Raw genomic sequence first — 26754 nt, 5'->3', positions numbered from 1 at the left:
GCAATACTTAAAGGCGTTTTGATGAAATTGAGGTGATACTAATGAACGTGATTCTTTGACATCATATAATGAAATGTGTCAACCATGGAATATCTGTATAACTCAATGAACAAATATTTTCCAATGCATGATGCTGCAAAATCATGCATGGGTGAAAAAATCCATTCATAGTGCTAGAGAGACTAATGGATTTTAATGTAACAGAATACAAAAAGTTCATTCAGATTCCATATTGTTACTAACCTTTAAGAAACCACCACTTTTTGAGTTTGGTGTAGTATTAAAGAAGAAAATCCAGTTATCTGAAAAGGCTATTAAAACACTCCTCCCTTTTCCAATTACAAATCTGTGTGAGGCCATATTTCTTCATATACTTCAATTCAAACAACATATTGCAACAGATTGAATGCAGAAGCAGATCTGAGAATCCAGCTGTCTTCTATTGAGCCAAAAATTAAAGAGGTTTGCAAAAACTGTAAAAACAGTGACACTCTTCTTACTAAACTTTTATTTTGGAAGATGTAGTTACTTTTCATTAAAATGTTACCTATGTTAACATGTACTGGATTAATTATTTAAAAAAATAAATAAGTACATAAATATTTTCAAAATTTTCTCATTTTAAATTTCCAATACAATGAATATTTGTAGACATAACCCATATAAACAGAAGCTCAATGGATTTTTAATGATTTTTAAGAGTATAAAGGAGTTCCCAAATCAGAAACTTGAGAACTGCTGCTTTAAAGAATGCTGCCAGTCCCAAGAGCCAAAGCTGTCAGGCAGGAGGACGATTTATTTCTAGGCTGTCGAGATTCATTACTGTGAAAGCAATGTTACTGTGGTTCCCCTTTATCCCGCCCCAAGGTAGCCATGAAATGTTCTCTAAAAAATAAAATGCAAGCAAATGTGAAGCTACACTTTCTTAGACTTCCAATATATTTAAAGTCAAAGTATCTGACATTGTTATGTTCCAATATTGTATTTTAGTCATTTGGTTTAAAAATAAAATCTTGCTGTTTTTTATCCACAGTGTCAGTGACACAAGAGAATCTTCATGGTAGCAAAGATGTTTTAATGAAAATGGAGACTCACCTGTAAATATGTTTGGATGAGGGAAGTTAATGACAATAAGCTTCATCACCATTTCAGGGTAACAGATGGCAATTAGCCAAGCAATCATGCCCCCCCAGTCATGGCCAATAAGAACACATTTGCTATACCCTGTAATCAAGAAATAAATGTTGACATCATTGAAAAGAAATAGGCAGTGCACAATTTCCTCATATAAAATAGGTATGTCCTGAAACTAATCTTTCCACTATCCTACCCTAATTATGCACTTTGTGCAGCTATTGAATGTGATGTTTCTGAAGCTAGTTATGTTTGAATTATCTAGGTAGCTTTTTAGAAAATTTAGAAGCCCAGGCTTACACTCCACTTTTTACCAGCAGATTCAGAATCTCTCCCAGGAATCTACCTTAAAAAAAAATCCAAAATAGCCAGCTCGGCTCTGGTTCCATGGATCCAAGTTTTGAAAACCAAGGTAAAGACTCCATATATTTAGGTCAAAGGCAAGTTTGTATTATTGATTTGCCTAGAAAGTTTCATGAAGACAAATTTAGGCCAAGTCTGACTGAATTACCAGAAAATATGAATGAAACATGACCGTTGGAAATCATTGTCTCTGTGTATTTTATTGTAATCAGACTAACTGACAACACTGCATCGACCTCATCCGTTTTATTCCTCTTCTGCAAATACTGGCCTAGTCTATGCTCTCATTAGATTATTGTAGAAAGGGCCTTTAAGTTGATTTCATGGATTTCTCACTATATTGGCTTCATGAACATACTGAAGGTAGCAGCTGGGGTTTAGTCAAAAGGAATGTAATGGATTAGATTATTGTTTAAAAAAAATACTCCTCCCCTTTCCCTGCTGCCATGGGAGAACACCTGGCTGCCCCTTTGATGTTAGCCTTGGCTGTGTGATTTGCTTTGGTCTCATGGTGGGCCCATGACTTGCTTTGGCCAATGGGCTGCAAGCAGGAATTTGAACTATGCTTGTGTAGCTGGACTCACCCTATTGCCAATATGGCCATCCCCAGTAGAAGAGCTTCCCCTGCATAACTATCCCCCTTTAGCTTGGGCTCCAGCCCAGGCCACAGTGAGAAGCCAGTCCCAGCAGGACCTGCCACCTGGGGCAAAGATCCACAGGGGTCCAGCCTACCCTAGACTTGCAGATCCATGAGCATAGGAATTAATGCCTATGGCTACATGCATCTAAGTTTGGGGTGGTTTGTTATACAATATTATTGTGGGACTAGCTGATAAATATAAGAAAAATAATGCAACTTCTGCATCTTATAACATTTAAAAATGGCTACTTAGGTGTGGTTCTGAAAAAATTTAATTTTCTGAGTATAAGAATCAGGTTGACAATAATTAGTCCTGAAAATAATAAATAGTTTACACTGGGTCTATTTTTAAGAACAAATTTTAAAGGTCATTCTTGGCTAGTGTACTGAATAGTTATTTTAGATGTACTATTTTAAATTTTCTCTATAAATATTTTGATCTGTAGATCCAAAACCATGATGACAGGATCCAGATAACAGCTCAGGTAGATAGAAAACACATTACCCCCAAGAAATGAGGTTACCAATTCACAATTTGTTGAATGCTAGCTCCTTAAAAAGAATTAACACTGTTTTTGAAAACTAATCTATCAACTATGGCCATACTACCCTGAGTGTGCCCAATCCTGTCTGATCTTTGGAAGCTAAGCGGGGTGGGGCCTGGTTAGTACTTGGATAGGATCTCTCCTGGGAATACCCAGTATTTAGGTTTAAAAAGAAAAGCTAACCTACCTAAAGAGTCTAAAATATCCTTTATATCTGTAATTAGACAGTCCAATTTATAACTGTCTCGATGAATGGGAGCATCTGTTTCTCCATAGCCTCTCAAATCCAGTGCTACTACTCGATATTCTCTTTTAAATTCCCTTAATTGGTGACGCCAAGAATACCTGCAGGAAACAGGAAACATTAAAAATACCACAGTAACTAATACAGATAGTAACATTACAGATTTTCTAAGCAGAAAACTGTTAGAAAGTTCTTATTTTGGGGAAGGTTATATAGTATAGCTGTGTGTGGGCAAGAAAGAAGAGATCTGTTTGAGAAGGGAGCTCTTATGTTCTTTATTAAATTATCATATATATTATATATATTATGAGTTATTATATATAAAATAAATATACATTATACATATTTAAATATATATGTATATTTTAACCAGTTCCAGTGGAGTGCAACAAAGGGTCAGTATTTACAGAGACTAAAAAATATCAGATACTAACACCAATATACTTATATATATATATATATATATACACTTAAGAAAGCAGCTTTCTAAGCTTTCTTAATGCATATAGCTATCAGCAAATATGTACCTATAAACGCTTCCATATGGCAGAACCATCTCATTCCCTGACTTTTCAAGATGAAAATATATTTCTCTAAAACATAAAGATTTTACTCACCTTACTCCACTGTCAAATAGGGCTCAAGGTTTTTAGTAATTGTAACAGTTTACTTATGAAAGAAAAGTCTGAAGATTTTTTAAAAAAAGTTTATCATTGAAAGAATCCAGTGAAACAACTGCTTAAGATAAACCTCTGCTTGCTAAACCAAAAATCTTTGTGGAGATCCTGAACTCTTAGTATAAGCAAGAATGATATTAAAACATTTAACAACTAAAATGACTCCAGCACTGACCAATTAGAATGGCCACAGTGCCATAGCCAAGTCCTGGAAGCCCCTGCTGGGCCAGGTATTACCCATGTGCTTGACTATGCAACTGCAAAATTAATTGAAATATGCAGATCCATGATATTTTCTTCTTCAAATAAGCAAAATCATTTTGGATAAGAGGGAAAAAAAGTCATCAAGTTTTCAAAGTGATTCACAAGGTTATGGAACTCCAAATACATATTTTTTAAAAAGCCTTTGCATGCACATCTATTGATGGAGACACAGTATAAAGTTATCTGACACAAGCTAAATGGGACATCATTGTCTGAAAAGATTTTTGCAGTGCAAAAGGCAAGTGAACACAGTGACCTGAGATTATGAACTAATAGTGAGAGGCGGGCTGCAGTGTGAATTGACACAAAGCAATAAGATCAATGAGACAAATCAACCAATTTAGATCAACTAACAGTTCGTCAAGAAGGGTGTCAGATAGACATCTGGAATTATGAATGGATATAGAATCTTTGATCTACTGCTAGGATATCTAGGATTTATGAAAATCTGCAAAATATTGCCAGTTAAGATGGATTTGAAAATGTTAATAAAATGTATCTTCCTTGGCCAGGCCATAGCAGTGTTGTTAATCTTGTCTCTGGGTTGTTACAAACAAATGAAGCAGTTTGTTTCCTTAAACATATTCATCTGTTAACAGATACGATATTATTTTCTCATTAGCCTTACTTAAAATTTTGAATTGATTTTTTTATGTCTGTAACTGAATCCTCTTTAGGGATTACATCATAATCAATAAAGTTCTGCAGATAAAACTTCTTAAATATTTATTTAATCACTTTTCCTGTCCACCCCTGCTACATTACTTAATTCAGGTCTCCATTAACGCAGCAGCCTATGGGTTGGTCTCACTCTGTCCATTTCATTCACCTCAGCTCTAGCTCTTACAAAACCAGGATGTTGCAGCAAAACCACAAACTCTCTCATGTCATTTATCTGCTTAAAATCTTTTCTTGACTCCCTGTGTGTGGAAAATGGACGATCCTATGGCCAGGATCCTCACCTGACCCTAATCTACTTGATGCAATTGGCCTACTGCTAATGCTTCCACACCCATAGGCATGAGCTATTATTGACTGAGTCACTATGTAAAGAACTCTGCCCACTGCTGGGCAGAGGCAGAGATGGAGGCAGATTATGGACCTGGATGCAGATGTGGTTCTAGTGCTCAGCCTACCACCATGAGAATATAGCTGGGTATAAACTCTTTTACCCCAAGAATATTCCACTGTCATTTTTCAGTCTCACTGAATCCACAGTGAACTTGCCCAGGGCTGAAACCTTAGGCAAGGCATCCTACTACTCATAACATGAAGCCCAAGCTTATTATTCTGTCAGACAAACCCTCCAAGATTTCATTGTTGCCCAATCTTACAGCCTGGCTACTTCATACTCTGTCATTTGCTGTATAATAAAAAGAACTAGCATCTATGTTATTCTTATTACATGTCAGGCACAATTCTAAGTGCTACACATGTAGGTAGTAATGTTGATCTTCAAAACAATACTAAAAAGTGGGTATTATTATTATCCCCACTATTTAGATCTGAAAAAACAGAGGCACAGAGACATTAATTGATGTGCCTGCTGAAGGTCACAGAATTAGGAAATAGCAGAGCCAGGATTCAAACTGAGGGTCTGGCCTCCTTCCATAGAACACTGCCCCTTCAGCACTAAGACACTTGTAGTGAATAAACATGGTATTGTTTTTTTGCTTTTTTGTTTATGACTTCACTCATGTGATTTCTTTTGAGACATACATCCCCATATTCCCCTACTACTCACAATCCCTGCCCTTCACCCCTCATTGAACTCCTGACACTGGGCATCTCCTCTTTCAGGAGACTTCCTGGCTGCCTCCTTTACAGGTGGGTTGAGTGGGCCCCTTCTATACTCTCCCACTTGCACATGACCTCACTGCACTGCCAGGTGCTTTGTAATAATCTGTTGGTGTCTTGTGCTTCCACCCAATTGTGCTTACTGAGGTGGCTGATAGAATACCTAGACCATGTAGGTACTCAATAAGGATTTGCTGAATAAATGAAACAACAAACAAATGAAAGCACTGAATCTTGATAGTGTTAGAAGCATCAGTTATTCAATAAAACTCTCTTCCAGTTCAAACCTTGAGATAATGACAACTAAAGTTCCCAGTTCCTGTTGGGGAATTTATATTCAACTTCAAAAATGTACATTGTTTTAATATCCTAAGTATCTATGTCTTCATTTAAAATTGATTTAATTTTCAAGGTAGAAATTTGACTCAAAATAATGTGTACAATCCCACAATACTTTATATTTAAAACTGTATTAGAGATTATGCAAACATAATACCTGCATGTCATTATCTGATTAATAATTTAAACTGCACTACAAATAAATTCAACTAACACTGTTATTAATGAGTGGGATCAAACAGTATCTTAAACATTTCTAAGAAATATGATATCTTGCCAGTGGGTTTCAGCCCCGGGCAAGTTCGCTATGGATTCAATATGACCAAAGAAATTGACAGCAAAACTTTCTTGGGGTGAAAGGGTTACACCCAACTTTATTCCCACAGTGGCAGGTCAGTCACTAAAATCCCATTCACTCAGAGCGAGTCTGCATACAGCAAGTCGGTCTCTGCCGCTGGGCCCCTCTGTCCACACAGCTGTCCTCTGGGCATCTCTGCATAGTTGTCCCACACAGCCATCCTCCAGATCTCTCTGCACAGTTGTCCTCCAGACCTCTCTACACAATTGTCCCACACAGCCGTCCTCTGGGCCTCTAGTCCTCAGCGCTGCCACCACTCCAGCCTCTGCTCTGCTCTCCTGCAGCCTTATAGCCCTGTCACCATGTTGCGTGTGCAGAGCACCAGGCGGAGCTCTTTATATAGAGTCAACAGCCATGTATTGCCCACAGGTGTGCAGTGAGCCAGTCAACCAGGGCCAGGTGAGAATCCTGGCCACAGGAACTCTCATTTTATCCACATAGGGCAACTGTCATCTTCAACTGCAAAATAATTTTAAAATGTAATCTTCCTGGAGTTCACAAAGCATAAGTCAAATATGCTTTATTTAACTCTAAACTGAAAAAGAAATCATCCTAGTGAGAGACTGATGGGCATGTCTGTGGAGAAAGTGAAGGTTCCTATAGCCAGGATTCTCACCTGGCCCTGGTCAGCTAGCTCACTACACACGTGTGGGCAATATGTTGCTATTGACTCTATATAAAGAGCTCTGCCCAGTACTCTGGGCTGCAAGGCTGCAGGAAAGCAGAAGCTGGAGTGGTGGCAGCACTGAGGACAGAGACGGCTGCTGGGGTGGAGAGGCCCAGAGGCAGAGACTGGCTTTCTGCATGCAGACTTGCTCTGAGTGGACGGGATTCTAGTGATTGACCTGCCACCGTAGAAATAAAAAGTTGGGTATAAACCCTTTCACCCCAAGAATATTCCATTGTCGTTCCTTGGTCTCATTCAATCCATACTGAACCTGCCCGGGGCTGAAACCCATTGGCAAGACAATGTCATTCATATGAATTAAACAAAAACAACCCCCTTGATACAGGAATGAAACATTACAAAACCTGTAACTCCTGAAAATATTTTAAATAAACAAATCTAGCCATTTTCATCCACATTTTTATTCTCATAGCTTTAGGTAATAGCAGAGGACACTTTTAAAAAAGCAACCTCTTTCCTAGTTATTACTCTTAACATAAGCAGGCTTTTGGTTTACCAGGTTAGCCACTTTCAGATGTAGAATATCCTTTTCTCCTTCACAACAGAGAAAAAGCCAGAGTCATCAGTCTGTGTTCAGCTGCATGTATGATGGGCTCTCACTTGCCTCAGCACTTGAGTAATGATGAATGCATTCCATACAGCTGGTGATGAAGACAACTCAAAGAAATTGCCTGCATCAGCTCAAAATATTTTTAAAAGCAATGCAAATTGAGGTGGAGAAAGAGTGGGAGGAAAATCATCTCTTGACAGACAGCCTTATTTTGGGCCAATTTAGCTAACGGCCTCCTAGATGGGAATCTTGTTTGATATTTCCTTTAGATTTTCAGAAAGACCTGGGATTTTATTATTTCTGAGTACATCTAATAGTATATATTAAATGTCAACAATTCTCAAAAGCTATTCTTAGGTAATGGTGATAAATGAAGAGAATACCTTACATTTGTAAGATGCTTTTCCGTTTAAAAACTACTTTTAAACACATTGCCAATTTATTTGGTTTTCATTGTATCAAATATTTTGACCTACTTGATCTACAAACAAACCTATAATTTCATGTGTATTTTGGCAAATGGATAAGATAAAATTCGTTTGAAATGCCAGACAAAGATTTTTGGCATTTAAAGAAGAGAGAAATGCAAGAGAAGGGGCTTTTGGAAAAACAGAAGAGAAAGCCCAAGAGAGAGACTTGACATGGCTTAATCAAAACAGCTTTGTCCTAAACTCTAATTTGAATTGACTTTTTCCTGAATGAAACTGACTAGACTCCATAAGGGGTAATAGTGGCGATTTGAATGGAAGGAAAGACAGAGTAAGCCTCACATAGACGTCTTTCTTTAGGGTATGATATAGTCAAACAGGTTTTTGATTCCCAGAAATCTCCATGTTATTTAGAACTCTTCCTGAACAACCAGGTAGCTTTCTGATTAACAGCCAGCAAAGATCAGTGAATTAAATATGTTCTCTTTGAGAACTGAGTTATCAGGAGTTCACTATTATTCTAAATGATAGCAAGGTTCTTGCTGGAGTAACAAATGGTGGATTTGGTGAACAGAAAGGACTTGTTCCAACGATCTGCATATATTTCTTAATCTGTGCTTCTCAAGGTCTCAGGGTGAAAATATCTCTGAGAGTTTTTCAAAACAAAACCATTCCTCACAAAATCAGATCTGTTATGGACACATCCAAGACTTGACTTTGTTAGAGCAAATGGGATTGATGTCTAAGGACCTGTGCAGGGATCCTCCTAGGTTGTCCCATCTGAAGATTCTAGGACATGTAAAAGAATCACCAGGCACTTCTATTTTGCAAAAGTGCTCTCACAAAGAGTGAATAATGGGACAATGTTGTAAAAAATGTGCAAAAGTATAATTTCTTAAAATATGACAGAGATCATCCACTATTCTATACTAAATGGGTATCGCTGCTATTTTCTGGGACTCCTTGAAACAATTATTAAGTGGTTGAATTTATTCCTTTAAAAACAAAGATTTATTTTTATCTTCACGTAGACTGTTTCACAGATAAAGAACTTCCAGGAGGAAAAAGAGAATGGACAAGTATTGAAGTTGGTATGTGTGGATAAAATGAAAGTTCCTGTGGCCAGGTTTCTCATCTGGCCCTGGTTAGCTAGCTCACTACACAGGTGTGGGCAATACATCATTACTGACTCTATAAAAAGAGCCCTGCCCACTGCTCTGGGCAACATGGTGGTAGGGCTGCAAGGCTGCAGGAAAGCAGAGCAGGGCCTGGAGTGGTGGCGGTGCTAAGGACAGAGGCCCAGAGGACAGCCGTTCAGGGGCAGAAAGGCCCAGAGGCAGAGACTGGCTTGCTGCATGCAGACTTGCTCTGCGTGAATGGGATTTTAGTGATTGACCTGCCACAGTGGAAATAAAGTTGTGTATAACCCTTTCATCCCAAGAATGTTCTACTGTCGTTTCTCTGGTCACACTGAATCCATAGTGAACTTGATCAGGGCTGAAACCCATTGGCAGACAGTATGAGTTGAAAAGATAATGGCCTTTAAATGTGTTCTTTCTAAAAAGTTAAATATCAACTCTCCCCATTCAGATCATGAATTTTATTTAGAATGATTATAAAATGTTAAAGTAAGATATTCTTATACTGTGAGCTTATGTTTAACACCCTCCTGAATGTTTCTATAAGGTGTGAAATTTGAAGGGTAAAAATCCATGTTTGTTGGAAAAAAGATAGTAGAGTAGGAAGGCAAGATGGAAACCTCCTCCCACATACACATGAAGGAAGCAACTACAGCCAAACTAACCCTGAAAGTGTCCTGAAGACTGCAAAACAGACCATCTACACCTGAAGAGACCACACAGAAAATGGTAAACTGGCAGAGCTGCAATGTATCAGGACCCAAGCCTTTTCCCACCCCAGCCCACAAGTGGGAGGGAGAGGAATGGAGTGGGGAGGTGATAACTGCTCAGGAAGTCTGCACACCTGTCCCTGGAGATCTGCTCTGGGAACATGAGACCACATTGCATCAAGCTTTGGTGATTAATGGGGCTGGACATCAGGGAGAGCTGGAGCACTCAGGGAGGCTGAGACTCCTGCATCTTTTGGAGGACACCCATGCTCTTCCAGTCCTGCTGAGACTCAAAAGAGAAGATGCAGTTTGAAAGATTTACCAGCAGTGGGATGGGTACCAGAGGGGTGGGGGTTGGATGGAGCCCTTACCACAGGAGAAAGGGCAGGTAGATGACACTTTCCCAGTCCTCATTCAGCCCTAACAAGTCCCAAACACTCTCTCCCCTTTGCTGGCAGCTCAGCCCCAAGGTGTCTCTCTGTGCACCTGCCTGTGCATCTGGCCCACTTGGCTGAGCAATAGTCAGACTTTGCCTCCTGGCAGGTGGAGGGAGATTTCCCCAGCCTTCCTGACATCCCTTAGCCCAACTGAGGAGGCACCTGCAAGAGCCAGCTCCAAAAGCTCCTTGCTCTTTGCTGGCAGCCCTGTTCTGAGGAGCACTCCCCTGTGCACCCCCCAGCTCCCACTTGTCTCTTTGGCCCAGGAGCACCATCATCACTGCAGGAAAGGCAGAGGGCGGCCAAGCCCACAAAGATCCCAGCAGAGGCACTACTCCTCAGCTCACAAAGGGCTGGCTGAGGCGAGCTGCCAGCTGTGGCAGACTGAGATCAACCACTGCTAGCAGATGGGCAGAGGAGTGGTCCCACCCACAGCCCACCAACAGCAAATGGGGCTCTGCCACAAAGGAGAACCAGGCACAGGTGAGCAAAGAGTCTTGAGCTTCTGGGCACCAAAGGATGCCTTCTTCATAAAGTCATTACTCTCTAGACCAGGAGCATAGTGGATCTATCTAATACAAAGGAAGAAACACAGAAACTCAGACAAAATGAGGAGGCAGAGGAATATGTTCCAAACGAAAGAATAGGATAAGACACCAGAAATAGGGTTACATGAAACAGAGATCACTGATCTTTTTGATAACTATTTCAAAATAACAGTCATAAATATGCTCTGCAGACAAGTACTGATAATCTCAGGGAGGATTTCTGCAAAGAGATAGATTTGAAAACAGCCACTGAGAGCTGAAGAATACAGTAACTGAAATGAAAACTAAAATGGAGGGAATGAATAATAGATTGCAGCAAGTTGAGATAATCAATGAGATGGAAATTAGAGAACAGGGAAACAATGAAGCTGAGGAACAGATAGGAAAAAGAATCTCCAGAATTGAGAGGATGCTAAGAGAGCTTTGTGACAACTCCAAACAAAACAATATTCACATAACAGGGGTACCAGAAGAAGAGAGAGACAAAGGAGTAGAAAAACTCTTGAAGAAATAATTGCTGTAATCTTCCCAATCTGGGGAAGGAAACAGACACCCAGGTCCTGGAAGCGCAGAAAGCCCCTAACAAAAGGAACTCCAGAAAGACAACACTGAGATTTAAATATAACATAATTTAATTATAATTAAAATGAGAAAGATTAAGGATAAAAAGAGAGTATTGAAAGCAGCTAGAGAGAAGCAGGAAATTACTTATAAGGGCAACCCATAAGGCTATTAGCAGATTTAACAGTAGGAACTTTACAGGCCAGAGGGGAGTGGCATGAAATGTTTAATGTATTGAAACAGAAGGACCTTCAACCAAGAATCCTCTACCCAGCAAGGTTATAACTCAGAATTGAAGGAGAGATTAAAATTTTCCCAGATAAATGAAAGCTAAAAGAATTCACCAACAATAAACCAGCCTTACAGGATATATTAAAGGGACTTCTGTAGATGGAAATGTTCATAAGCCTAAATACTCTTATCAGTGGAAACAAACCCATAGTAAAGGCAGTAGACCAATTTATTGCTAAGCAAATACAATGCTAAAAAAAAAAGAAACAAAAGTAGCAAAATCAACTATATACAAAATCAGTAAAGCATTGCACAAAAAATGCAGATCATGACACTAATACATAAAGTGTGGAGGAGAAAGAAGAAAAAACAAGTACTTTTAGACAGTGTTTGAAATAGAGTGACCAAATATAGACTGTTATTTATTTAGGAAATTGTGATCCTTATGGTAACCACGAGCCTGAAGACTATAATATACACACACATACACACACACACACACACACACACACACACACACACACACACACACAGAAATACAATCACAATGCTAAAGAAAATCACCAAATAACAAGGAACGAGTATAAGAGAGGAAGAAAGGAACAGAGAGTAACTACAAAGACCACCATAAAACAATTAATAAAATGGCAATAAGTGCATACCTATCAACAACCACCTTAAATGTAAATGGACTGAATGCAACAATCAAATGACATAGTGTAGCAGAATGGATTAAAAAAACAAGACCCATCTATAAGCTGCCTACAAGAGACTCATTTCAGACATAGCGACATACACAGACTAAAAGAGAAGGGATGGAAAAAGATATTTCATGCAAATAATAGAGATGAAGGAAAAATAAGGAGTACCAGTACTTATATGAGACAAAATAGATTTCAAAACAAAGAAAGTAACAAGAGACAAAGAAGGACATTACATAATGATAAAGGTATCAGTCCAGCAAGAGGATATAACCATTATAAATATCTATGTACCCAATATAGGAGCACCTAAATATGTAAAACAAATACTAACAGAACTAAAGAGAGAAATACACTGCAACTCAATCATATTAGGGGACTTTAACATACCACTTACATCAATGGACAGATCAACCAGACAGACTATAAATAAGGAAAAAGAGGCACTGAACAGCACACTAGATCAGATGGACTTAGCACATGTGTACAGAATATTCCACTCAAAAGCAGCAGGATACACATTTTTCTCAAGTGTACATGGAACATTCTCAGAATTGATCACATTCTAGGTCACAAAAAGACCCTCAGTAATTGCAAAGATTGAAATTGTATCAAGCAACTTCTCAGACAACAATGGTTTGAAACTAGAAATAAATTACATGAAGAAAACAAAAATCCCCACAAACTCACAGAGGCTAAACAACATGCTTCCAAATAATCAATGGATCAATGAAATAATCAAAATGGAAATGAAGCAATACATGGAGACAAATGAAAACAAAAGTACAACAGTCCAGAATTTGTGGGATGCCAAAAAGTGGTTCTAAGAGGGAAGTGTGTAGCAATACAGGCCTACCTCAAGAAACAAGAACAACAAATAAACAGTCTAAACTCACAATTTAAAAAAACTAGAAAAATAAGAACAAATGAAACCCAAAGTTAGTAGAAGGAGTGACTTTATTAAGGTCAAAGCAGAATAAATAAAATAGAGAAGACTGAAACAACAGAAAAAAATCAATGAAACCAAGAGCTGGTTCTTTGAGAAGATAAACAAAATAGACATATCCCTTGTCAGACTTCTCAAGAAAAAAAAGAGAGGACACAAACAAAATCAGAAGTGAAAAAGGAATAGTTACAACAGACACCACAGAAATATAAAGAATTAGAGAATTCTATGAAAAATTACATGCCAATAAATTGGACAACCTAGAAGAAATGGACAACTTCCTAGAAGTACAGTCTTCCAAGACTGACCCAGGAAGAAACAGAAAATCTGAAAAGAACAATTATCAGCAATGAAATTGAATTGGTAATCAAAAAACTACATAAGAACAAAAGTCCAGAATCAGATGGCTTCAAAGGTTAATTCTACCAAATATTTACAGAGGAGCTAATACCCATCCTTCCTAAAGTAGTCCAAAAAGTAGAAGGGAATACTTCCAAACTCATTCTATGAAGCCAGTACCACTCTAATACAAAAACCAAAGACACCACAAAAAAGAAACTTATAGACTAATATCCCTGATGAACACAGATGAAAACATCCTCAACAAAATATTAGAAAACAGAATTCAAAAAGATCATCCATCATGACCAAGTAGGATTTATTCTAGGGATGCAAGGATGGAACAAAATTTTAAAAAATCAATCAACATCACACAGCTCAACAAAAAAAAAGAATAAAAACCACATGATCATCTCAATAGATGCTGAAAAAGCATTTAGCAAAATTCAACATCCATCTATGATAAGAACTCTCAACAAAACGGGTATAGATGGAATGTACCTCACCATAATAAAGGCCATATATGATAAACCCACAGCTAACATTATACTCAATTGTGAAAAGCTGAAAGTTTACGATTAAGAACAAGACAAAGATGCCCACTCTCACCACTTTTATTCAACATAGGAAGTCCTAACCATGAACATTAGATAAGATAAAGAGATAAAAGGCATTAAAATGGTAAGGAGAAAAGTTACTGTCATATTTGCAGATGACATGACACTATTTATAGAAATCCCTAAAAACTCCACCATAAAACTATTAGAACTAATAACTGAATTCAGCAAAGCAGGAGGGTACAAAATCACTATACAGAAATCTGTTGCATTCCTATATACTAATAATGAATCAGCAGAAAGAGAAATTAGGAAACAGTTCCATTTAAATTTGTATCAAAAAGAGTAAAATACATAGGAATAAACCTAACCAAGGAGGTGAAAGACCTTTACTCTGAAAGCTATAAGACACTCATGAGAGAAATCAAAGAAGACACCATGAAATGGAAATCTATCCATGCTCTAGGATAGGAAAAATTAATATGATCAAAATGGCCATCTGCCCAAAGAAATTTACAGATTTAATGCAATCCTATCAAAATACCAACAGCATTCTTCAATGAACTAGAACAAATAGTTCTAAAATTCATATGGAACCACAAAAGACCCCAAATATCCAAAGCAATCCTGACAAAGACCAAAGCTGGGGTATTATGCTCCCTGACTTCTAGCAATACTACAAAGCTACAGTAATCAAAACAGTATGGTACTGGCACAAGAACAGAGCCATAGATCAATGGAAGAGAATAGAGAGCCCAGATACAAACCCATACATATATGGCTAATTAATATAGGATAAAGGAGCAATGGATATACAATGGGGAAAAGACAGCCTCTTCAATAACTTGTGTTGGGAAAACTAGACACTGCAGATAAGAGAAAGAAACTGGATTACTGTCTAATGCCATGCATAAAAGTAAATTAAAATGGTTCAAAGACCTGAGCGTAGACATGAAACCATAAAACTCTTAGAAGAAAACAGGTAAAAATCTCTTGAATGTAGGCACGAGCAATTTTTTTCCTGGACACATCTCCTTGAGTAAGGGAAACAAAATAAACAACGAATAAGTGAGACTACATCAAACTAAAAAGCTTCTGTGCAACAAACGACACCATCAGCGAAACAAAAAGGCATCCTACACTATGGGAGAATATATTCGTAAATGATTTATCTGAAAAGGGTTAACACCGAAAATATATAAAGAGCTCACATGCCTCAACACCAAAGATACAAATAACCTGATTAAAAAATGGGAAGAGGCCCTGAACAGACATTTCTCCAAAGAAGGAATACAGATGGCCAACAGGCACATGAAAAGTTGTTCCAAATCACTAATCATCAGGGAAATGCAAATCAAAACTACAATGACATATCACCTCACAGCTATTATTCCACTATTATTCCACTATAACGGCCACTATTCCAAAGACAAAAAATAGGAAGTGTTGGCAAGGATGAGGGAAAAGGGGAACCCTCCTACACTGTTGGTGGGACTGTAAATTGGTACAACCGTTGTGGAAAGCAGTATGGAGGTTCCTCAAAAAACTAAAAATAGAAATATCATTTAATCCAGTAATTCCAGTTCTAGGAATTCACCCAAAGAAAACAAAATCCCTGATTCAAAAAGGTATACGCACCCCTATGTTTACTGTCACATTATTTACAATAGCAAAGCTATAGAAGCAACCTAAGTATCCCTCAATAAATGAATGAAGAAGAGATGGTACATATACACAATGGAATATTATTCAGCCATAAAAAGAAAAGAAATCCTGCCATTTGCAACAACATGGATGGATCTAGAGGGTATTATGCAAACTGAAATAAGCCAGGTAGGGAAAAGACAAATACCAAATGATTTCAGTTATTTATGGAATACAAAAACAAAACAAAGTGAACAAAGCAGCAGTAGACTCATAAACACTGAGAAGCGACTGGTGGTTACCATGGGGGAGAGGTTGAGGTGGGTGGGTGGGGGATAAAGGTACACAAAAACTCTCAATCATGATACAAGTTGATCACAGAGATAGTAGTATAGCACGGAGAATGAAACCAATGATTCTGTAACATCTTTCTATGTTGACAGATAGTGACTGCACTAGTTGGAATGAGGATTTAATAATGTGGGTAACTGGTGAACCACTGTGTTGTGTACTTGAAAATAATCTAAGATTGTATGTCAACTATACTTCAGATAAAAAATCCAAGCATGTTATCAGACCATTATCATTCCTATATACTGAAGACAAGCAGCAGAGGTCAAATCTGAAGTATTTAAGAATGAGATGTGCCTTCCTTTGTGGCACTGCTATTTTCAGAAGAGTAGCTATGAGCCTTACATGAGATGATACAAGTAAAACACTTAGAATAGTAACTAGCGCATACTAAATTCTCAGTAAATCATCAGTAATCATCATCATTAGGAGCAGCACGCAGAATCAGGAAACTCTTTTTTAAACATCTGGGGCAATGCCCCATCCCCAAACTTCTCTCTTAATATTGCTCTTAGCATGTAGAATTCCACCATTCCATATTCTTCACCTCCTTCAGAGCTTTATATATTTTGTCATCCAAAGTCCCGACTTAAAATGTATTTAGCTCTGAAAGAGATATTACTTTAATGCACTTTAGTTAATACTTGATGAGTGAAAGGGACTTTATTAATAAAAGTGTTGAGGATCTCTGCTTGAGTGAATGGCAATGAAGGAAGAAGATGAACATTTATTGAGTATTCACTGGGGCCACATGGAAGGCCTTTCACATTTTTTGATCTTTGTTATCCTCACAGCAACTCTGTGATTATGGTAGATGACTGTGCAAGGTCCTGCAGCAAGGAAGTGGAGGAGCCAGAATTCACTGCCCAAGTTACTTTATGCAGATTTGACTAATGCTTCTGACTTACATTCTGTTGTGAGCCAGTCATAGTAAGTGCTCCATTAAATGAGTCCACATACATATGCTTGATTACACTGGGCTGTTTAGCACCTAATTAAGTTGCCTCCAGATGGAAGAACAGGTAAACTTTAATGTGAAAATAATTTTTGTTTATTTATGCAGGCAAATGTGGGAGAGGAGAAATTTTCATGAGGGGAAAATCTCAGGAAGCAGCATCCATACACTTTTTGCTCTGGAGAAGTCACGAGATAGATGGGGTTGCCATCTTTCACTCTTTTCTTTAATGCCTAAGACTTTCTAGTACACTACCATCCTCACTGTATCTATTAATAAAGTCGCTTTCACTCCTAGAGTAGTAACTAAGGTGTATCAAGGTTTTAGAGCTAGATGCATTTTAAATCAGGACTTAGGATGACACAAAATCTTTAAACCTCTAAAGGAGGTGAGGTATATATAACAGTGGAATTCCAGGCTTTAAGAGTGATAGTAAGAGAGAAATTTAAGGACAGGGAGAAATTGCCCAGACCTCTAAAAAGATACACATATTTTACCTTTGAGTCAACTCAGATAATGTTTTTTTTTTAATCCATTTCTTGGCCTAATTTATAGTTCATGAGCCATCTCAAGATCATAGCCTTGAGTTATAAAAAATCTGATTTTCTTTTCACCACCACAATAGGTACCATCTTTTTAAAGATACTCACTTCTTAATAGTTTAATCATATATTGTTTTCATCTGAATGAAAGAGAACATTTTTCTCCTAGTTAATTAGTAACTGTATTTTTGGCTACAGGTTTTCTTCCTAAAGTGAAATATTTGGGTTCTTAATTTGACCTGCATTCAGATGAGCCTGTTGCTCTGTGCAAAATAGTTCATTTTCAGCTTCCATGAGTCCTCTTCTCTCTTTGCCTCCTCTCACCCCAGAGAAAAGAGGTAACGGGTACTCTAAGCCTTTGATTTCTTTCAAATCTCCTTTCCCCACCCAATATTGTGTTTTGTCCCTTGTAGGTACTATAAAACTGTTTCGTAACTGACTGTTTCAAAAATTCAAAACACTAATAGATATTTAATTCTCAAAAGAAAAATATAGGATGGTAACATGCAAGTTTCTCTAGAATACAAGAAAAACCATTCCTATGATTCAGGAATATTTAAGAATGATTACTCTGGGTAAGCAACCAGAGAGTAGGGGCTATTAAAAGTCATTAGAACAACACTACGATATTTCATTACAAAATGACACTATGATAAACCAAGCCTTTAATGCAAAAGAAAAAGTTAGTTGATAAGCTTACCAGAATTCTGGAAATCCATGAAGCAGCAGCATAAGTGGTTTGCCTCTTTCTCCAGCAGCAACATAATGAAATCTTAACCCTGAATCCTGTAGTAGAAATAGAGGGCATGGACTTTCAGTGACATTTTGTGTTGACTGTCAAAATAGTACATTTACTATTCCCATTTCACTAAAAAAACCTCACTTGTGGAGAAAGGAGAACTTTCCTACACTGCTGGTGGGAATGTAAGCTAGTTCAACCATTATGGAAAGCAATATGGAGGTTCCTCAAAATACTAAAAATAGAAATACCATTTGACCCAGGAATCCCACTCCTTGGAATTTACCCAAAGAATACAACTTCTCAGACTCAAAAAGATATATGCACACCTATGTTTATTGCAGCACTATTTACAATAGCCAAGATATGGAAGCAACCTCAGTGTCCATAAGTAGAAGGACATTTTATCATCTTTATCAGTAGATAAAGAAGATGTGGTACATACACACAATGGAATACTATTCAGCCAAAAGAAAGAAACAAATCCTACCATTTGCAACAACGTGGATGGAGCTGGAGGACATTATGCTCAGTGAAATAAGCCAGGTGGAGAAAGACAAATGCCAAATGATTTCCCTCATTTGTGGAGTATAACAATGAAGCAAAACTGAAGGAACAAAATAGCAACAGACTCAGAGACTCCAAGAATGAACTAGTGGTTACCAAAGGGGAGGAGTGTGGAAGGGCAGGTGGGGAGGGAGGGAGAAGGGGATTGAGGGGTATTATGCTTAGTACACATGGTGTGGGGGGTTACGGGAGAACAGTGTAGCACAGAGAAGGCACATAGTGGATCTGTGGCATCTTACTACACTGATGGACAGTGACTGCATTGGGGTATGGGTGGGGACTTGATAATATGGGTAAATGTAGTAACCACATTGTTTTTTCATGTGAAACCTTCATAAGAGTATATATCAAACATACCTTAATAAAATTTAAAAAACCTCACTTGCATTATTTTTAATATCATGAAATTACATAAGTATTATTAATTTTCAAAAAGAAAATACTCATAATTAATCAGTATGGCAAATTGGTAGATTTGTATTTGTCAATATTCCTTTTTATTATATCCTCTTCCCTTCTCATTTTACATACAAGGTCAACTTATATATTATGAGTTTCTGAAACAATTGGGATTTTTATCTTACTGATGTGTCATATTTCATCTCACCCAAATTCTACGGGAGATGTAAATAATTCTGATCTGAATTTATATTCCTGCTATGTTTACCTCTTAGTCATCTACTTTTCTCAGCTTGCCGTCAAGAGCTGTGCCATCAGTTATATAATTCACACCACCTTTCCTTATTTTTAGTTCTCTCCTTCCCACATTATTATTTTAAGCTGAAAGTTGCATGTACATTTCCCATTGCTTCCTGCTTCTCATGTCGTGTCAGTGTGTATTCTAAAAGCAGAATGCTCTGAGTGCTCAAAACTTCACTCTGAGAATACAGAAATAAAACAATCTCTGGAAGGACTTAAGAGCAGACTGGATGAGGTGCAACAGACCGTTAATGGAATAGAAATCAGAGAACAGGAACACAGAGAAGCTGAGGCAGAGAGAGATAAAAGGATCTCTAGGAATGAAAGAATATTAAGAGAACTGTGTGAACAATCCAAATGGAACAATATTCACATTATAGGGGTACCAGAAGAAGAAGAGAGAAAAAGGGATAGAAAGTGTCTTTGAAGAAATAATTGCTGAAAACTTCCCCAAACCTGGGGAGGAAATAGTCTCTCAGACCACGGAAGCCCACAGATCTCCCAACACAAGGGACCCAAGGAGGACAACACCAAGACATATAATAATTAAAATAGCAAAGATCAAAGACAAGGACAGAGTATTAAAGGCAGCCTGAGAGAGAAAAAAGGTCACTTACAAAGGAAAACCATCAGGCTATCATCAGACTTCTCAACAGAAACCTTACAGGCCAGAAGAGAATGGCATGATATATTTAATGCAATGAAACAGAAGGGCCTTGAACCAAGAATACTGTATCCAGCATGATTATCATTTAAATATGAAGGAGGGATTAAACAATTCCCAGACAAGACTTCACTCTGCATGTGCGAGATAAGACTGCCGAAGGAAAACAAAAAGCATTGGAACAAGACAGGAATACAGCAAATACAAAGCAAATTGAAGAGAGCAAAATGGAGGAAAAAGCAAGCAAGAAAAACAGAAATTCAGAAGTGAAGAAAGAAACCAAGAACCAGAAGCTGAGCACAGAGACTTGGTCTTCTATCAGGCAACCCAAGTACCTGGATTTACAGATGTGAAAAAATCTTAAAGGTTAGCTAATTCAGCCCCATCATTTTGCAGATTTGGAAACTGAGGCCCAAAGATGTTACCACAGATCATAAAGGTGGTTAGGAGCAGAACCCCCATCTTGTTCTACCTCCTAGGACTATGTTCTTTCCACTCCTTGGTTCTGTGCCTCTGGGGAAACTCTGTAGGTGGCCAGAGTCAGAAGAAAGGCATTATGAGGAATTCCAGATGATTCAGGCTGGATGAAGATAATAAATCTGACTTTGCCCTCAACTGTAGAAGTTATTCTAAAAGTACAGTAATTCATTTCATTGGCAGTGAGTCTTAGAAAATGAAATACTGCGGACACTTGAATAGATTTAGTGAATAAATATGTGATTGTACCTACTATGTGTCAGGCTTTTTTTTTACTATGTTCTAAGTTTTTGGCTTGTTTTTGGTTTTGTTTAACAAATATTAATTCATTTAATTCTCATATCAACCCCAGGCTGAATATGGGTAAGAAAAACGTCCCCCTTGGTCTTCTGGACTCCAGCTGCTGGACAATTTAGCTCCTAATAGGAATCTCCACATGGTAACATAAATATCCTCTCCTGTCAGGTTAGTATTGAAAGGCCATCACTAAGGTCCATTTTCCTTCACCTAGAGCCTCAGGAAATAGAATATTCGTGGGCCGTGAAGAGGTTTGGGACAAGCACGAACAACTGAAGAGTCTGCATACATGGTTGACATTTACTTTTTATTCCATTCCTTTGGTCTCTGACTTCATAAGGCTGCTTCCTTCCCCACAACCATACACTGTTTATTTGGTTCATGCTGCTTAGGTCATCTGTGAATGCTACGTTATGCTGAGCTGAATAAACTCCTGATTCCCAATGCCTTATTCTATTTACTCTTTCAGTCTTCAAAATTTGGGCCAGGATAGCCTCTTGGACAGTAGGGCGCCACCAGGAACAATTCTCTACAGCTGACCTAAGCTCTAAAGGGCAAAAAGATGACAGGCGACAGCCTCCCCTTAGAGCAGGAAAACGGAAAAGGAGCAGAACTATTCTGAGGTGTGGTGGTAGAGGAGGGTACAGTAACATAATAGACCGCTGATTACCCTGCACACACACACACACACACACACACACACACACACACACACACACACACACACACACACACACACACACACACACACACGACACACACGACACACAGCCTTTAACCCCCTCCCGCCAGGCCTCGCCCGTCCTGCCTCCCCTTGTCATCTTCCCGGTCCCCGCCGCGCGCTCGGCGGAACCCAGGAACACGAGGGGGCGCTGGGCGGCAGGGGAGGCGCAGCCCGCGCCCTCGGCGCTCACGGCTGACACGTTCCCTCCCGGGCCCGGGGGCCAGCCCCGGCCTTCACCTTGATCCGCACGTAGCAGTGGGTACCCAGAGAGGGCTCGTTCAGGCACGCGGGCGCGTTTTCCCGGGCGACCCGCCGGAAGGTCTGCGCGGGGCCCTTGCCGATGCTCCACAAAAGTTTGAGCAGGTAGATGGAGGCGCAGAGCCCGCAGTAGCAGTAGACCAGGGACCAGAAGAGCAGCGAGCGGATCGCGACCTGCTGGCGGAGCAGCCAGTCCCTCAGCCTCGCCATCGGGCGGCGGTGGCGGCGGGGCCCGCTCCCTTCCGAGGCGCGGCGCCGCAGCGCCCACTCCGGCTCCGAGCGAGGCGGCGCGTCTGCCCGCCAGCTCTGCGCGCGCCTCCCCGTGGCCCCCGGCGGCCGCGCCGGCCCGCGCGCGTGTCACAGGCACAGGCGCCCGCGCCCGCGGTGCGCGCTCGGGGCCGCAGCGCCCGGCTAAGGGCCCGGCAGGGCAGAGCATTTGCGCGGGGAGTTCCGCCCTGGACTGGGCAGGGCTGGAGACCCGGCATCCTCCGCAAAGTGGAGTCCCATTTAACAATTGCTAAACTATGGGGAAAATGAAGGTGAGACTCCCAAACCGGCCCAGGTACTCGAAGGAAGCGCGGCCGCCCTTGTTTTGACGAGTGTTCAAATCCTCTCACTGCTCAGTTAACTGCTGGAATTTCATTATGCCTGTTTCTGGAGCACAGAATTAGAGGAGGCCTAGCTGGTCTTATAACCACTCCGAACCTAGCTGGAGAATATCCACACCAACAGGCACTGTTGAACCACTGTGATGTACATGTGATAAAATAAAGAAAGAAACAACAAAAAAAGAAATTACCAAAGTAGTAATTCACCCATCCTGTAGCTGCCAATGTAATACTTCAAACAGGGAAGGATAGGAAATGGTGTGAACAGGTATTTACACCTCCAAAAGAAGCCCCAGTTCACTCATTCCTTACAAGGAAAGAAGGTACCTGCACTGCAGGGAGATCAGGTGGGCACAGCCCTGACCAGCTAACCAAGCTCAGCAAAAGCAATTAAAGGACAGCTGACCACCTGATCCCCCTAGGATTGTGCAGTGAAAAGGGCACCCATCACCTCTGCAGGATTCTTGCCAAAAATGTCCAACCTGAATAGAACCTAGGAAACAATCAGACAAATGCACACCTAGGGATGTGACAGAAGACAACAAACCTGGAATCTTCAAAACAGTCAATGACATAGAATAAAAACCAAACACAGACTGTTCAATAAAGGAAATTACAAAGTCATAAAAAAAAAAAGTTCTTTCTCTATTGGATTACCTGTGCACCTGTTGAAGATGAGTTGACATGTGGAATATTTCTGGGCCCTCTAGCCTATTTCATTGATCTGCATGTCTGTATTTTCTCCAATATCACATTTGCCATTTCTATGAAATTAGTAAGTCTAGAACTTAGTCTGAATCCTTAAATTCTGTTCTTTTTTATTGAAACTGTTTTGGCTACTCTGGTTACTTTACTTTTCCATTTAAAAATTAGCATTAGTTTGTTAATTTTGGCACAATTTGTTGATTGGAATGAATTGAGTCTATTAATCAATTTGGAAAGAACTGATATTTTAACAATATTGTGTTATAATCCATGAACATTATTATCACTCCATTTATTTAGATCATCTTTGATTTCTTTCACCTGCTTTCCATGATTTTAAGCATATTATACATATTACAAGATTTATACCTAAGAATTTCTTTTTTTATATTATAAATGCTACTTTTTTCAGTTTCTAGTTACTTATTGCTATATGTAGAAACATGACCAATTTTTGTTCTTTTGTCTCAGATCCTGAGACCTTACTAAACTTACTAGTTCTGGTAGTAGCTTTTTGAAAGATCGTTTGGGATTTTATATACAGATAATCATGTCATCTGTGGACAGAGATAGTTTTATTTCTTCCTCTCCAGTATATTTTCCTTTTCTTGCCTTATTACACTGGCTAGGCCCTCTAGTACCATATTGTATAGGAGTAGTGAAAATGGACACCTTTACCTTGTTCTTAGGGGAAAAGCATTCAGTCTTTCACTATGAAGCAAAATATTAGCTGAAGATTTTTTTAGATATTATTTATCATGTTGATGAAGTTCCTTTCTATTACTGATTTCTGAGAGGTTTTTTTCATACATGGAGGTTGAATTTTATCAAAAGGTATTCCGCTTCTCTTGAGATAGTCATAATTTTTCCTCTTTAATCTTCTCTTTTTAACCTCTTTAATCTTTTATGACTAATTACATAAAGTTTTTGAATGCTAAACCAGCCTTTCATTCCCAGAATAAACCCTATTTGGTCATGGAGTATTATATATTTCTTTTTATATATTGTTGAAATCTGTTAATATTTGATTGATGACTTTTTAATCTATATTTGCTCTTCTTATATATTGTAGAAGGGTTTGTATAGAATTGGTATTCTTTCTTTCTTAAATGATTGGTAGAATTCTTCAAAACAGTTATCTAGGCCTGGAGTTGGGTTTTTTTTTTATTCTTTTAAGGTTTTAAATATAATTCAACTTATTTAATAGTTATAGAACAATTCTAGTGATCTATTTCTTCTTTGGCAGTTTATATCATTAAGAATTTTACCCATTTCATATAAGTTGTTAATGGCTATAGAGTTCTTCATAATATGACCATTATCTCTTAAGTATCTATGGATCTGTAATGTTCTCCCTTTCATGCTTGATATTAGGAATTTGTGTCTTCTCTTTTTCTTGGTAAAGTTGACTAGAGGGCTTATCAATGTAAAAAAAGAAACAGCTTTTGGTTTTATTGATTTTTTTTCTCTCATGTTTTTAATTTCATTGATCTCTGCTCTTATTTCTTTTCTACCGCTTGATTTAGGTTTAATTTGCTTTGCTTTTCCTAGTTCCTTAATATAGAAGCTTAAATGATTGATTTCAAATTTTTCTGGTTTTAATATAAGCATTTATTGATAAAATAATTTCCTCTTAACTCTGTTCCCCACAAGTTTTACTGTGTTGTTTTTTCATTTTCATACAATTCAAAATATTTTTCCAATTCTTCTTGGGATTTCCTCTTTTACCATAGGTTATTTAGAAATGCTCAATTTCCAAATACATTGGGGGATTTTGCAGATATATTTTTGTTGTTAATTTTTAAATCTGGCATGGTCCATGAATTTACTTTGTAAACCATGCATTCTCTTAAATTTGTCAAGGTTTGCTTTATGTCCCTGAATATGGTCTATTTTGGTTATGTTCCAACTGCATTTGAAAAGTGTCTTCTGCTGATGGTAACTAGAGTGTGGTATAAATGTCAATTAGATAAAGTTGGTTGGCAATGTTGTTCAGGACTATTAGATCCTTACTGATTTTCTGTCTACTTGTTCTATTGATTTCTGAGAGAAGAATGTTGAAATCTGTGTAATGGTGGATTTGTCTCTCTTTTTAGATCTATCAATGCTGTTGTTTTTTCTTTAGACAGTGTAGGGAAAATGAGCTTTCATTTTCCAGGATCCTTACCTGACCCTAAACTAATTAGGCTAATGCTCTCACACCTGTTGGCAATGAGTCATTATTGTTGGAGTTACTATAAAAAGAACTCTGCCCAGTGCTCTGCTTGGAGGCAGAGATGGAGATGGATTGTGAATATCCCAGAGGCAGATGTAATTCCAGCATTCTACCCGCCACCTTGAGAATAAAGCTTGGTATAAACTGTCTTGCCGATGGGTTTCAGCCCTGGACAAGTTCACTATGGATTCAGTGAGACCAGAGAATGACAATGGAACATTCTTGGGGTGAAAGGGTTTATACACAACTTTATTCCCACAGTGGCAGGCCAATCACTAGAATCCTGTCCACTCAGAGTGAGTCTGCATGCAGCAAGCCAGTCTGCCTCCCAGCCTCTCTGCCCCTGCAGCCGTCTCTGTCTCTGTACTTGGTGCTGCCACCATTCCAGTCCTGTCTCTTCTCTCCTGCAGCCTTGCAGCCTTGCAGCCCTGCAGCCATGCCACGATGGCACCCAGAGCACTGGGTGGAGCTCTCTACATAGAGTCAATAACAACATATTGCCCACATGTGTGTAGTGAGCTAGCTGACCAGGGCCAGGTGAGAATTCTAGCCATAGGAACCTTCACTTTATCTACACTCCACCCCTCCAGGACTCTCTCCTCTCAATCTATTTGCCCTCAGTACTCTGCAACCATCCCTGTGTGAGGAAGCTGGAACATTGTTACCAAATTCCATAATAACATAATAAAATATACAAATAACAAAATAACCCTCAAGCCTGAGGAGATCCATTGCCACCAAGTGGTCATCCTGGCTGTATTCAAACCAGTTCTATTCAAAGGAGTTAACCAAAAGGACAATGGCTGGGCCTTACAATACCCACCTTCTCCAGCCTCTCCAACAGAAAGCCTTGCAGGCACACAGGCCAGTCTTGTTGCTTTGTCTCTGGCTTCTGTTTGTCCTCAGCAGCCCAAACCGCTGCCCTGGTCTGAGTTGTTGCCACAGCTCCAGTAAGATTCTATTTGACTTTCCATCCAATTTCTTTCTGTCTGCTCCTGCCTTCTCAAATCGAACCATATCTGGGTCCTCGTGACCTTCATGGGGCCCTTTAAATTCTTCCTTCTAGATCGTATTTCCTTTCGTGCTTGAGTCTGAAGATAGAAGCAAAGCATG

At 38.9% G+C, this 26754-nt stretch overlaps 1 protein-coding gene across 1 annotated transcript in view; it reads right to left on the bottom strand.

The window, feature by feature from the left end:
- Positions 1–22423, bottom strand: part of EPHX4 (epoxide hydrolase 4) — a 40696-nt gene extending 18273 nt beyond the window's left edge. Inside the window, exons 1-4 of the mRNA XM_036906568.2 lie at positions 22093–22423; positions 18389–18474; positions 2870–3027; positions 1096–1224 (exon numbers count right to left, since the gene is read on the bottom strand). Coding sequence (XP_036762463.1) covers positions 1096–1224; positions 2870–3027; positions 18389–18474; positions 22093–22323 — 604 coding nt within the window. The 5' untranslated portion in view covers positions 22324–22423. The remainder of the gene's footprint in view (positions 1–1095; positions 1225–2869; positions 3028–18388; positions 18475–22092) is intronic.
- Between the last annotated feature and the right edge of the window lie 4331 nt (positions 22424–26754).

This window comes from Manis pentadactyla, chromosome 4, assembly GCF_030020395.1.
Source record: "Manis pentadactyla isolate mManPen7 chromosome 4, mManPen7.hap1, whole genome shotgun sequence".
NCBI lineage: Eukaryota > Metazoa > Chordata > Mammalia > Pholidota > Manidae > Manis > Manis pentadactyla.
Note: the sequence above shows the minus strand (reverse complement) of the source record. Positions and strands in the feature narration are given on the sequence as shown.